Below are 15,287 nucleotides of genomic sequence, written 5' to 3' on the forward strand. Positions count from 1 at the left end.
AATCGAAGGTAGAAACTAGTGTTAGATTGCGATAAGAGTACTCGGTTTGATACAGACTTGGTTCAACTAAACATTTTGTTTGTTAGTTTGGTGTGGACTTGGGAATTTTGACTCTAACGGAGATAGTCTTTTACACTGGTCGAGATTTATTGCTATTGATTATTTTTAATTGTTGTTCATTGGAAAAATGAGCTAAGCGACTATTCAATTTGAAATGGACAGATGAATGTTTTTATCTTCTAAAATTAATATTAATATCTTGACTGTGACTTGTCAGATTTGCGAACTTTTACTGTATTTCGCTTTATTATTGTCTTAAAATTAAGAACTTAATTCTTCTTCACAAGGATGCTGCTAAGTCAGAAATTGTAGTTCAAGTTTGTGTTATGGCTTTTGATTTGCTCTATTTAAATGGAGAATCTTTAGTGAAGAAACCATTGAAAGAAAGAAGAGAGCTCCTCCATTCATCATTCGATGAAGTGCCTAACGAGTTCATGTTCGTCACCTACAAAGATGGTAATAGTGCCGAAACAATGCAGGAGTTCTTAGATGAGTCCATTAAAGGTATGGTTTTATCTGCCTGTTATGTTTTTATTTTGTCACCTTATAAAAAAGTTGGTAAAAAAGATCTTTATTTCAGATATAATTTTAATTAATCCTGTGAAAAGCCTTTTCAAAATTTTCATAGGCGTTAACTTTAGAATCTAATGTTGAAAACTATTTTAACTAAATAAATCTGATAATGAAATAAATACAAAATTAGAAATAAAGAATTCTATCGAAATTTATTAAAGTTAACTCTCATACAGGGTTGCCACTCCACAGTGAATTTAAAAATAATCTAAAATAGCAGGGAAAATGCAGAGCTTTCTTAATTTTTCCTTACAATCTGGGAAAAAACAGGAGCTTTTTAAAAAATACAGGCCACTCAAAGATCTATAAGATACATAAAGATGATAGTTCAGCTATATTATACTATTTCATAAATTATAGTATTATTTGTTCTTTCTTGTTTCTCTTAAATTTTTCCAGCAACTAAAACTGGTATTGTTATCCTAATATAGCACATAAGAACACAGTGAATCAGTGTTTATTCATAATATATGCAGGGAAAACACAGGGAATATTTTTTACAGATATGACTGGCCACCCTGTACCTACTAAATTTGTTTTGAGCAAATTGGTAGATGCAATAATGTGTTATTATTTAAATTTGTAGAAGTATAATAGAAAACCGGTGCAAACAGAATGAAATCTTTCGCAGTGAGTAGCACTATGCCAGCAGTCAAAAATACATTTGAAGTTGATGAATTTACAAAAAAATCAATACCAGGTAAGCAGGGGGTCTACCCATGACCAAAAAACATGGCAAGGGGTCTACGAGACAAAAAAGTTCAGGAACCACTGCACTAATATCTTTCTGTGCGATACCGCCTTTAATAAAAACAAATATATATGTTGCTAATTTACAGTAACATAAGCGCTGTGCCTATGGAAAAAAAAACTGTATATAATCTTTATAATTGAATATGTAATATTTTTTTAATTCTAATATTATAAGCGATATTCTCACATTTTGTTGGGGGGACACCCAAATTATTTCCTTTTTCGCATTTTGTGAATCATCATCACTTTAAAAAAATCGTGAAATCCGTAGCAGTAACTACCAAACAATATTTTGAAATCTCTTCTAAGAGGAGTTACTCAAATCCGTATTTCGTTTCGAGATTCGGTTGTTCTAATAAATAATATCATGTCAGATTTTAAAAACTGTGGAAATTCAATAGCAATTACTGCTGAAAAAATCAATATAATCATTGCTTTAAAAAGTAAATACTCAAATGTGTGATTCTAATTTCTCATATTGTCTAAAATATATCAGGGCATTATTTGAAAACCACGTGAAAATCAATACTAGTAACTGCGAAAAACACTATATGCACTTATGCCACTATCGGCGTAAATTGAGTGAGTCATAAAGTGATTATTTAAATGGGTGATTCAAATTTTACGTGTAGAAATAATATTAACTGAGAAATATCTGGAATTTAGAAAGCCCCATTAAAATCAATTTCATCAGTAATTAAAGCTTAAAGTAACCGCCGAAAAGTCAAATATCAGAAAGCTTAAAAGATAGTTCTAAGGAAGATCTCATTGCGCATAAATTATTTTTAAAATTATTACACGATTAAAATTTAATCCTAGGTAGTTAAAACATTTTTCATTTAATGTGCTTAGTTAAAGTGCTATATATTAAAAACAGAAGCTACTAAAATAAATGATATTATGAATTTTATTAATTATGAAGTCTACTTAAGGCAGATGTCTCCACTTTGTCGAAAAGTTTTATATTATAAACAGTCAATCCAAATCTTTTTTGCGAACTTAAAAATTAACATTTAAAAATTAAAACAATAAAACAAAACAGTATCAATAAAACAAAATTTAAAAATTAAAACATATCTTTTTATGGATATCATATATGTGCCTCTATAATAAATGATATAGCTGCACACTAAATTTCTTAGAACTATATCTTGTGAAATCTTTGTCTAATTGAAAATGTATGATTTTTATATCGTTATGCGTAAATAATACATACCCAGGTAATAAATCCAAATGCTGCACTATACCCAGAACTGACTGGGTAAACGATTCAATTTTCACCAGACCTCGACCTGGCGCAATTTTAGAAAACAGTATATCTCTAACAGACATTAAAAAAAAGTATTTTTATTGTCAAATATTATTCAATTTTAAGATTTGTCAATTAACAATTTTTTAACTGCTTGCTACTTTGTTGCTAATTTGTATAAGTGATGAATGTATATATACTATTTTGTAATGTTATTGCATTTGAACTTATCAACAAAAAAAAAAAAAAATTCTTTTCTTTTTTGCTTAAAATGAAGTTCTGACTGTGCTTAATAAGATTAGTGGGGTCTGCTGAAAATGGACCACAACTCTCTTAGTTCTGTTACTGACTGAATTAGCAAATATTTACCTCAATTAGCAAGATTTCGGGATACAGGCCAATATTTTATAGTTATAGCTGCGATGATCTAGGGAATAGAGCGTTCGCTTTCCGATGAGGTGAACCACGTTCGAACCACTCTGTCAGGTGAACCATGGATGGTTTTTGTGATTTTCCTCCCCATGTACCGCTAATGCGGGTTAGTTCCATCAATAAAGTCCTCCACGAAGGCAAATTTCTCCCAATGCTGGATCCAGGAGTTCCATTGTCTTTTGGATTGGGTTTAAAACTACAATTCTATGAAGTTAAGCATAAGTTGTCGTAAACCCTAAATTGGGTCGGCTGTTCGACGACTGTTATAAATATTTTATAGTTTGGGTCATTCTACTCAGAATAGTAATCTAAAATATTTTATCAACTTTTAGGTAACTGTGAAGGTTTAATGGTAAAGGCTTTGAAAGTTGATGCTTCATATGAAATAGCCAAGAGATCTCATAATTGGTTGAAGGTAAAACTTAGCAATTTCTTTTTTTTTATGTGTTTTTAATTGGCAAATAAATGTTAATTTTCACTTTATCATGATTATCTGTTAGAAATCAAAACTTGTCAAGTAGACTTCCTGTCTAATTTGACCTCAATCATCCTGTCTAATTTGACCTCAAAACTTACTTTATCCTTATATACCAAAATGTTTGTAATATGACCACCTACCTACTAAAATATATTAAATTTGTTTGAGGATTGCCTCAATATATGGAATACCATTCTTAACCCTTCATAAGTTGATCAACAAAAAAGAAACTTTTTTTTAATTATTATTTAAGGAGATATTGGTATTTTGTCAAGAACATTCCTATTTTTTCATGGACACTGGGGCAAACCTGGAACTATAACCTGAATTTGGTTTTGCCCTGAAACCTGATTAAGCTGAAAATAGTATTTATACGGATAGATGACATTTTAAGAAAATTAAATTTAATAATTGTGATTTTAAAAAAAATTACAAATGTACGTTTATAATGCATACTTAGTTCATACTTAGCACCGTTTAATTGTTAAAATTAGTATGCTTATTTCTAACTGAATTCAATTATTTTTAATCAATAAAATTTGAGTGTTATTTTAACAGTTTATATTATTGTAAAGTGAGGTTTTATTATTATATACTCGTTCACTTGAACTCATTGTTATATACTTTTAGGGTGGTTTGTTTTTTTTCCATCGTGTTTTCTGTGTTTGTTTTTTTTACTGTGGTAAAAACCTGCCATCACTGACTGAAAGCTACCCTAAACCTATTAGTGAGTTGAGCCTATGAGAAATCCATTATGTGACCAATTGGTTTGCTTTGCAAAAAAAATTTTACTCAAATGAATTTAAATTAAAAATTACAAAATGAGAATGTGTTATGTCACAATTATCATAGCATGCTATTTCGTGACAAAAACACAACCCAATGCATGAAAATCCCATACAAAAAAAAAATTTTTTTTTTTTGTGGTTGCAAACTAACATAAATTTCAAGCCCTATTGTTTATTTGAAATATTTGGCTTACATCGGAAAGAAAAAAATTTGTTTTGTAAGCTAACTAGCTAAATACCCGTTCTTCGTATGAGGTGAAAGTATTTAAGTGTGCAAGTTTACATATTACAAATTGAATGTTATTAGCCTTTAGGTATATATATATATATGTGTGTGTGTATTTTGTAACATAAAAAGCTTTAATTAAACTTTTTATGTTATTTCTTTTCTGTAAATCTTTTTCTTAATTTATTATTCAAAACAAAGGCAATTTCTTACACTTTAAAATTCACTTCCTGTCTTTTAATCTATTTTTAGCTAAAGTATGCATTAATTAACATTTGAATGTTTCTCCTTGTGAGAAAACTAAATTTCTCTCGACCTATTTCACAGACCAATAATAATTATTAAGATTTCACTTATTCTCTAAAACAAAACATTTTGCGGATTTACTTTGCAAGATTTGACCTGACAAGACCTGAAGAATACAGGTGCTGGATTAATAAAATGCTCCTTGCTTAACATGTATATAAATAAATAAAAGAGTGTAACAAAAGAGCACCGGCCACTCAACTGAAGAATGGAGCTGTTATAAAGGAAACACTGAAGGGAAAGAAAAAAAAGTTTTGTTTGCTCTATTACTGAAAGAAAGGGGAAAAAAACTATTTGAAAGATGAACGCCTAAGACTTTGTTTTTGATATCTGCTTCAATGTGACGGTGTTTCTGCATTTCCAAATATGAAAAATAGCAGCTGTTCATATTAACTACTAAAGAGATTCTTAAACAGGATTGTGATTCAGCAATAAGTTCAAAATTTATTGGGAGTCTGCTCTCAGTGTGCATAGCATTTTTAAAAAGTGCTTATTTTTGACTTATGTTTTTTAAAAGCCCTTAAAAATGCTTTTTTTTTTTTAATTCGGGTTTTGTAAAAAGTGCTTAATTTCCTGTCTTATAAGAAGAGATTTTTTCTTCGCCGTGTTGATTGTTGTTCTAAATTACAAAAATTGCATAATTTTTTCTATTTTCTCTCCAATATTTATCAGAAACTGGTTATTTTATCATGATTATGTAAAGTGTTTGAATTTTATTGATTTTATGTTTATAAATTAAGAACTTTAAACGATGGAAAAAAATAATTTTTATCACTGCACAGATCCTAATAATGATTTTTCTTTTTCGTAAGGTGATTAAAATATTTTTAGAGTGCTTGAAAAGTGCTTATTTTTTGTTGAAAAATCTGGCTATGCTCTTCAAAAGTGATTTGTGGTGAAATCTAGTGAGCAAAGGAAGGGTTGGAGGAATTTAGTTTCCATTTAATTTAATGAATGGAAATTCTGATGGATATTATTATTATAATTATGGAAAACTACATTGGGAGGATAAAAATTTTATTAAATCTGATTTCCAGTTTAAATATTTTGCATAAGTTTTAATAAGAAATAATATTTATTTGGTAAATTGTATAAATTTTTTTTAAGAAATTGTATTTATGTTGACAATTAATTACTTAATTGATTTGAATCTGCACTTTTGTTCGAATAATAATTTCGAAAATTTCATGATTATAAAAGTAAGTAGTGTTTAAATAGCAAAAGTGATTATTGATTTTTATTATGAGCTATTAATTTTTGCTATCATTGATATTTCAATTGATAATATTTACTTTTTATCTATGGAGCTTATTTTCATTGTTGAACAGAGTTGTAATATTTAAAAATATTTTTAAAATTTATTGCATTTATGGAAAAAAAATTTCGCTTTGGAAATTATTAGGGGGCAATAAATTTGTTAATTTGATTAGCATATAAATGTTTAGGATTATTATTCTTGTTTTATGTGTTATAGTATATTATTAATCAATTGTTTAGGTAAAATTTAAATTTTTGTTTTAATATTTTTCTGGGGGTAAAGATAAATAAGCAATTAAAATATTGAAATTTTTATTTCTAAATGTAATAATTAATTACATTTTTTACATTGTACATTATTTATATGTGAATGCACACTCCTAAAACATTGATGTTAATCGAAAGAAAGGGAACCTATTTTTTATGTACTTTATTTCTTTGAGGAAATAAAAGAGCATTAAAAAATTGCAAATATTTGATAAATTTGCATTCCTTAAATTAAATATTCTCTATTGAAAATGGCATTTCTCAGAACAAAGTAATAAAAAACAATAAAAAAAAATTTTTGAAATAACAAACTGGCTGGTGTACACATGAAATATTTCTTAATTATTCCCTTATACAGGGATGAGATTTTTCTGCTTTTTGGCGGATTTCCGCTTTTTTCACTTTTATCTCTTGAATTTCAGCTTTTTTTTTTATCAAAAATTCAGATTTTCTAAAAATGTCACTTTTTTTTATATAAGTGTTCCGCTTTTTCAGAAAATTTACCGATTTTCAAAGAGAAACAGAAAATTCAAGCTGCATAGCTACCAATCCTTTCTCATTTTTACTTATTTTAGCTATTTTCTCCCCTTTTACACGCAGCAGATAAGATTTTCTGAATTTTTTTACCCGCCCTCCAGATAGATCAGATTTTTGTAGTTCAAACGACGCTGCTTCTGACAAACCTTTTAGAGGTCCCAAGCCTGGAATCTGCTAATATCTCGATTCTTATTCATACGATTTTAATATCAAACATAGCTTTTCATATTTGCATGTTGCGATTCTTATTCACCCGATTTGAATGTTGTACGTTGCGATTCTTTTTTACAAGATTTAAAAATCCGATATTGTGATTCGTATTTACGCCTTTTTAAAAACCTATGTAGCGATTCGTATTCACTCAAGTTTAAAGTTCAATGTCTTGATTTGCTCAAGCGGTTTATAATATCAAACATTGATTTTCGTATTTATACATGATTTTAAAATAAGGCATTGGGATTCGCATTCACGCACTCTAAAAACTATGCATCATAATTCTTATTTATGCAATCTAAAAATTAAGCATCATGATTTGTATTTACGCTATCTAAAAATTATGAATCTTGATTTGTATTTACGCATTCTAAAAATTCTATATCCCAGTTTGTATTTTCTCATTTTCAAAATCATATATCTAGTTTCATATTCATGTGATTTCAAAATCCATAATTGTTATTCATGTTCACGCAATTCTAATCAACTATCGCGATTCTTGTAAGAAGTAATTTTTTTTTTTTAATTAGTTACTATAAAGGTGACTGTTTTTCTAACGACGATTATTAGTATATGTAAGTGTTACAACATCAGAGAAACTGGAAGGGAATATATTCAAAACTTACATTCTGTGCTTGCAAAGAAGAAAAAATAGGATTTGTCACAAGATGTTTGAAGATGGACTAACGACTAAATATAGCAAACATAAAAGATATAGCAAGCAAAAGCAATCACTTAAAAAGGGATTTAATTTATTTATTCATTTATTTTTTTTTTGGAAAAAGAGTTAATTAAGTCATCAAAATTTTATTTATAATTGCTGTTATTTATGCTATAAATGCAAAATTCTTATCAAATAAAAGACAATTATCTAAACAGTTGCTGATTGTCATGTAATTTTTCAAACTAAAACTGTATGTTAAGGAGTTACTATATATTTCTACTTCACTGTTATTGATATGTTTCAGAGGGCTCTAATTAGATTAGACTATAATAGGAACATAATGATTCTGTCCATTGTTAAAGTTTTTGTTTTCAATATAATTTAAAAATAATATTACTGATATATTTACTATAAATCACATAACAGTATTTATTAAAAGACATGAAATATTAATGCATATTCTCAGTAGTTTTAATTTGCTAAACCGGGTAGTTTTTCAAGTAATAATTGTCTCTTATGTGAACTGAGGAAGAAAAAAATTTCCAGCTTTATTTTTTCAATTGGTAATTTTAATTTTCACTAAATGTTAAGTATCAATTTAATCATTTATATAATAATAGATTAGTACACAATTGTATGTCAACACATTATTTATTACCTTAAACTGTCTGGAATTTATTATTTAAGTGTTGCGCTTGCGTAAAATTTACTATCGTGGAAATTCAGCTTTTTTGCCTTTTGGCTAATCTCATCCCTGAACTTATATTTTATGCAAGCTGATTTCTTATTCAAACCCATTTTGAACATAGGTGTAAATTAAGTTCTCTAACACAGTTTGTCTCCTTAAAGTAGTGAAGTAGTTACTACAATTCAAAAGTAGTTTGTGGTCACTACATTATAAAAAAAATATTTGTAGTTATAGTTAATTAATGTTGTAACAAAGTATTTACAGTTGTAGTGTAAACTACAAAGCAGTTTTTTTTTTATTGTATTGTCATCAGTCATTTGAATTACATGGGCCATCCAACTCATTCTATTTATTTTTATGTATTTAATAATATCTGGTTGTTTATGAATCTCTGGTACAGTTCAAAGTTAAATCTCCTTCACCAGTTATTGTTTTCATTTACGCCACCAAGTGTACTCCGCAAAAGTTTTCTCTCAATGTGATACAATTTTCCTCCAGTTTTGTCATTGTCCAAACCTCAGAAGCATATGCCAAGACTGGCCTTACAAGAGTTTTGTAGATTAAGAACTTTGTTTTTCTTGGAAAAAAACAAGATTTATTAAATCTTCTCAAAACTTTTTCAGATTTATTAAATCTTCTCATTTATCTAAAAGGTAATATTGTAAAAGAAGCATATTATGAAAATATTATACAAATGATGAGCAACCCTGTTTAAGTTAATCTTGAATCTAGTGTTACATTATTTTTAATGACCAGTTTTTGTTCTAGTTAAAAAAAGACTATTTAAATGGTGTCGGCGATACCCTAGATCTTGTTGTTATCGGTGGATACCATGGTAAAGGCAAAAGGACAGGTACCTATGGTGGATTTTTACTTGCCTGCTATGACAACGACAATGAGGAATTTCAAAGTATTTGTAAAGTAAGTTAAAATCTCTGTAATGCCTTTTTCAAAAGAGAAATTAACAATACATGGTCTTATAATGGATGTTATATCAGTTAGGTACTGGCTTTAAAGAAGATGAGTTAGAAGCGCATACAAAGTTCTTAAAAAACCATGTTATCAGTGCTCCCAAGTCATATTATAGATTTGATCACAGTTTAGAGCCAGATGAATGGTTTGAACCCGAGCAGATATGGGAAGTTAAATGTGCTGATTTGTCTATATCGCCTATCCATAAAGCAGCCATTGGTATTGTAAGTATACATACAGAAATATTATATGTGTTTCTTTTCGCTCACCTTATCTTAAATTAGTGCTATGTTGTTTCACCTCCACAAAAATAGAACCTATTTCCTAAATCAGGGCTGATTGTGCTCCGGAAAAAATCCGGATTTCCGGAATTTTTACTAACAGTGATCCGGAAGTTTCCGGAGATCGATGGTCTAGACCAGTGATTCTCAACCTTTTTTTTTTTGATGCGGCACACTTTTAACGATTTCGAAATTTAACGGCACACAATGAAAAAAATTAGATTAAAAGTTGTTTAATTACCTATTTTACACTGTGTTAAATGGTTTGTGACAATAATTTTGAATGTGAAATAAAATAATATGTACTACAAAAGAACATTTATTAAGGGATTAATTATTTCTTTCGACCAATTTTTAAATAGTTAGTAACAGTTATTTATTATTTTGCTAGTTATTAATTGTTAGCTTATTTTCTATTGTTATTAAGTGTTAGTTTTTTTACATTAACTGTTATTTTTTGTGATTTTTTGTTAACTAATTTTTTTGCTAATTATTAATTGTTAGCTTAATTTTTGTTAGTTATCCTCCGTTAATTTGTTTTTTATATATTTATTTTTTTAGTAATCCTTTGTTAATTTGTTTATTAATTGCAAAGGCTTACTTTAATGATTAGCTCTTACAACATTTTTTAAAATTGCGTGTCATTTAAAATTTAAATACTTCCATCTTATTTTAAGATTGTTAGAGACGAGACAATCGCCGACAAAGATGTTCACGCTGTTAAAGCGTGGAAAAATTATAAAAAGTATATATATATACACTTTTCTTTAATTTAAGCTTTACTCATAATAAAAAAAAGCATTATAACTTTTATTGTATCATTTCTAATATTTGGCGGCACATTTTAAGAATTTGGCAGACCACAAAAGTGCCGCGGCACAGTGGTTGAGAATCACTGGTCTAGACGTTTAAAAAAAATCATTGATCACAGAAGTTTCAGGAAATTAAATTTTCAAAGATGGAACTTGAAAACACAGTTTATTTTATTTGTTTGTAAGGGAGAGCCAAAGAGATACTTCATAAGCTCATATTCATGATTAATATTCATTTTTTATCAGTAAATAGTTGTTATAATCATATACTCAAGAACGAAAGATATATTTGTAAATTTTATTTACTTTTCCAGGTCATCATAGGTATGTGTAAAATTTTAAATTTATTTTAAGTAAACTAAGAAATATTGAGAAAAAGGAAAATAAACCTTGTTTAAATTTTTTCCAATTTAAAATGTTTTTTTTTTCACTCGAAGAAATGTTCTGGAATTTTGACTTGGGCTCACAATCACTCCTGCTAAATCAATCAGATTATTCTCCATGCTGCATAGCATTTTTAAAAAGTGCTTAAATGTGCTTATTTTCGTTTTTTAAAAGTAAAATGCTTGATTTTTCCCTTTTCAAAAATTAAAGTTTATTTTTTACTATGTCGATTTTTGGCATGTATTATGCGAAAGCGTGGTTTTGAGATTGTTCTATTCCACGTTTTCACAATTCATTCAACCACAATCCATTCCCGCCTTCCTTCGGTCTGTAGCGTATGAAAGCCGTAATCATTTTTCATGTATGATGAAATACTTGCAAGTCCACATGTGCACCTACTGAGCTGAGTTCGGTGAGATTTTAGCACTCTCATGTGTAACTCAGCTGCATTTTACTAGATATTCTCATTTTCAGGCTTCATTTTCCACCCTCATTTTTCAAACCTAAAAATCTCTCAGAATTTTTATGGTGGCTAATATAATTAAGAAAAAGAGTTCTTTGTCAGAAACTAGTTATTTTATCATGTACATGTTAAGTCTGTGAAAATTATTTTGCATTTTGTTAATGTATATGGTGCTTAAGAAGTGCTTATTTTTTGTTGAAAGATTTGGCTACGCACCCTGTTCTCTTTTCCACCTTAATCTAGTACTCTTCGTTAAGTATTGAAAATAATTTTCTTTTACATCATAACACTAAATTAATAGTGTGATAACTCAGCCCAAATTTGGAGAATTTTTCATTGCATATTCTGGAGAAATTACTCCAAAATAATTATATATCAGTGCCAACCCCTTTTTGTTATAAAAATTATCTGCCTAATATTGAAGTTTTATTTTTAAAAAATTGCATAGTTAATTTTTTTTTTAAATTATTTATTAGGTTGACCCAGAGAAGGGCATTTCCTTAAGGTTCCCTCGTTTTCTCAAAATCAGGGATGACAAAAAGGTTGAAGAAGCAACAAATTCCTCTCAGGTCTGTTTTTTTAAAAATAACTTTATACAGTTTATGTTGTTTATTATCATAATTATAAGGATTTAATCGATTCTGCCTTGATTTAACGCTTTTTTTTCCGTCAACATTTTCTTATTTTTCGGAGTTGTCCTTTATATTCAAAAAGTTTTTACTTTTCAATACTTACAGCCTTTAACTAAAACTTTTTAAATAAAATTCTCCATTAATGTAGCATATGTAATGTACAATTAAACTTTTAAACAGTATATTGAAACACTATATTGTGAAAACCGATGAAAACTCTTAACGTAAAAATTATAATTTAAGTCAGAAATACCTACCCTAAAAATAATTAAATTTAGTTTATCAAAGTACAACTGTTATGTAAATTTTTTTAAAAGAGAAAGGTCCAGAAGTTTCAAGAAATCATCGATAACATTTACGTATAAAAATTCTTGTATATTTTATTTAAAAATATTAGAACTAGAATTTATAATTGACATCCCTTTCATTTGTAAGTATTTTTTGTGGTAGAATAATAAATGTGATTAGAGATAAAAGTAAACTTAAACATAATTATTCATTTAAATTATGCTGTACATAATTTTTTTTAGATTTCATGTTTTGAAAATATCAATAATTTAAATTTATGAAGACATTAATTTTTTGAAATGTGTCGTTAATGATTTTACTCAGGAAATTTTCAGGATTTTTGAGTTGGGCTAGGAAGTTGTCTGGAAGATGTAATAAAGCAGCTAGTCTTGTGTTATGGAGATTTCTTGATCCAAATTATTTGATTAATCCTATTATACAATTAATTTAAAATTATTTTATGAGCTGAGATATTCACAAATAAATTTTTTTGTACTTAGTATTTTGAGACTTCATTTGACTTTTCGGAATCAATATATTGTTTTGATTAAGAAGAATTAAACCCAATAATAAATTTTAAAATTTTATATTAATTATAAATAAATATAAATAACATTAAATCTTCTTTTGCTCCTAGTAAATCAAGTGAGTTCAATAAATATTGAACATTCAATAGAAGACCCCTGCATTATTTTTAATTTTTTATTTATGGTTTCTTGAGTTTTCCTAAAAAAAAATTCACATTTTGGCGTTAAGTAGTATTAAATAATTTGTATTAAATAGTTGTATTAAATAAACAGTCTTGTAATTATTGATATGTGATACCCTTTCTCATTCTTTTATCTAGTATTATACTGATTATCTAAGTGGATTTTGTTCACAGATTAGAATAATAGTGCAGATAGCTTTAGCTAATAGAGCATCACCTTTCTGAAAATTTTCAAATTATTTGATTAGAAAGTACATCAAGCAGAAATAAGAAAAAAAAATTTTATTCACCTAAAAAAAGCACCCCATTATAAAAAAGTAATTGAAACTATTAATTAACGTAAATATCTCAAAATTATATTATAATCACTTTAACTTAGACAAAACATTCTATTTTCCGTTAATGAACAAAGTTGATAGTTTCTTAAGATAATATAAAATTATCACCATATTACTTTAAATTAATTTTTTCAAAAATTTATTAGTTATTTTCTAGAAAACACAGTTTTGAATTCACAATAAAAAAAATTGGTATTGATTAGAGAAACAACAGTTAAAGTTTTAAAGAGATTCTTTAAGAATTCTGCTGTTTTATAATGTCTACAAAATCAGTTTATGATTTCTATTTGATTTTATAGAGAGTACAGAGTTGTACAGCTAGAATTGTACAACTTCATAGCCTTGTAATTGTGATCCAGACACAGAAGACAAGGGAACTCTTGAACCAAATGTTTGAACAAACTCACCTTTAGTTGAGAACTTTTTGAGTGAAACTAAGCCATATTTGAACTAGATGTTAAAAAAAAACATGAAAACTCTTCCTAATAAACCTGCTAATGACTAAAGGACATTCATTTGTGGAATTATAGTCTACCACTAGAAATATATAACTGTGATCTGGAAGCAGTGTACGAATCAATTGTCTAGAGTGAACTTGAAAGGAAAGTGGGTGCTCCCATTGAACGCTTTCAAATCTGTTTATTTATTATGATGAGTACTTACTTTCTTAGGGATAAAAATTTTTAATTTCGATTTTTTGATCAGGTTAACTCTTATTTAAAGTTTGCCATGAGGTAGTCTTTTTAAAACTTATCTTTCTCAGAATTTGCCATTTTTTATTTTAGATTGCTGAAATGTATCGAAGACAAGATCAAGTACAAAATATGAAAGCGAAACCTAAAAATGAAGAAAATTATTATTGAACTGTCAAAATAATTTTTGTTGATAACCTCATTCTGTATTTTTAATTTCATTATTATTGGCATTTTTTAAATAAATCTGATTTTATTTATTATTTAAGGAATAAAACTTATTTTATTTATAAATTTACATAAAATATATATATATATATATACACTTTCCACATTTTTAAAAGGGAATGTTTGTAACACCCATTAAGCGAATTTTGAACTTATTTTTGGTTTGTTTAAAACATTACTTATTAAAAATGGCATTATATAATGATTTAAATTTGCAATTCTATAAATAGTTACATAAATTCATTTATTATCTACTAGAACATATTCAATCTAATAAAATTCTTCTTTACAATTATAATAATTATAGTTGCAAGTTGTATTTAAAATGTATTGCAAAAATAATTAAATTTGATAAGAATTGCACAGGTTCAACTTATTAGAGTCACTAACATAACAGTCACAACAATTCATATGTTATTTTAAGCTTGTAGTGAATCTCATGAATTGTATTTTTGTAGTGGTACTACAAAAATACAATTCCAATTCAATTCCACATGTTAACTCAATTCTATGTTGAGGTACCGTATATTCCGACACATAACGCGCCCCGGCGTATAATGCGCACCCATAATTTCTAATAACTTTTTTTAAATTTTAAGATATACTCTTCGTACAACGTGCACGAAAATTTGGATTGTACATGTGCAATATCTCGTCTAGTATCAATAGATAACCAGAAAGCCTTTTAGTGTGGAACATGTTTAGGTCCCACCTTACAGATAATACAAAAAAATTGTTGAAAGAATGTAACACCGATATGGCAGTTATTCCGGGCGGAATGACACTATTAGTTCAGTCATTGGACATATGCTTAAACAAACCATTTAAAGCCAATTTAAAAAAAAACAGTGGAACACTTGGATGTTGGAGGGTGAGGAAACCTTTACGAAAGGAGGACATATGTGTCATGCAAGTTTGGAAACAGTGTCCGAATGGATATTAAAAGCATGGGATGAAATTAAGCCAGAGATGGTTAGAAAATCATTCAAAAAATGCA

At 27.9% G+C, this 15,287-nt stretch overlaps 1 protein-coding gene across 2 annotated transcripts in view; it reads left to right on the forward strand.

The window, feature by feature from the left end:
- The window catches only part of DNAlig1 (DNA ligase 1), a 64,877-nt gene extending 50,552 nt beyond the window's left edge, over positions 1–14,325 (forward strand). For both annotated transcript variants that reach the window (XM_087158260.1, XM_087158259.1), the window contains exons 19-24: positions 348–564; positions 3,400–3,482; positions 9,260–9,412; positions 9,490–9,687; positions 11,880–11,972; positions 14,156–14,325. In XM_087158260.1, coding sequence (XP_087014386.1) covers positions 348–564; positions 3,400–3,482; positions 9,260–9,412; positions 9,490–9,687; positions 11,880–11,972; positions 14,156–14,233 — 822 coding nt within the window. In that variant the 3' untranslated portion in view covers positions 14,234–14,325. The remainder of the gene's footprint in view (positions 1–347; positions 565–3,399; positions 3,483–9,259; positions 9,413–9,489; positions 9,688–11,879; positions 11,973–14,155) is intronic.
- Positions 14,326–15,287: the final 962 nt, after the last annotated feature.

This window comes from Parasteatoda tepidariorum, chromosome 2, assembly GCF_982258835.1.
Source record: "Parasteatoda tepidariorum strain Cologne lab strain chromosome 2, Ptep-v5.0, whole genome shotgun sequence".
Taxonomy (NCBI): domain Eukaryota; kingdom Metazoa; phylum Arthropoda; class Arachnida; order Araneae; family Theridiidae; genus Parasteatoda; species Parasteatoda tepidariorum.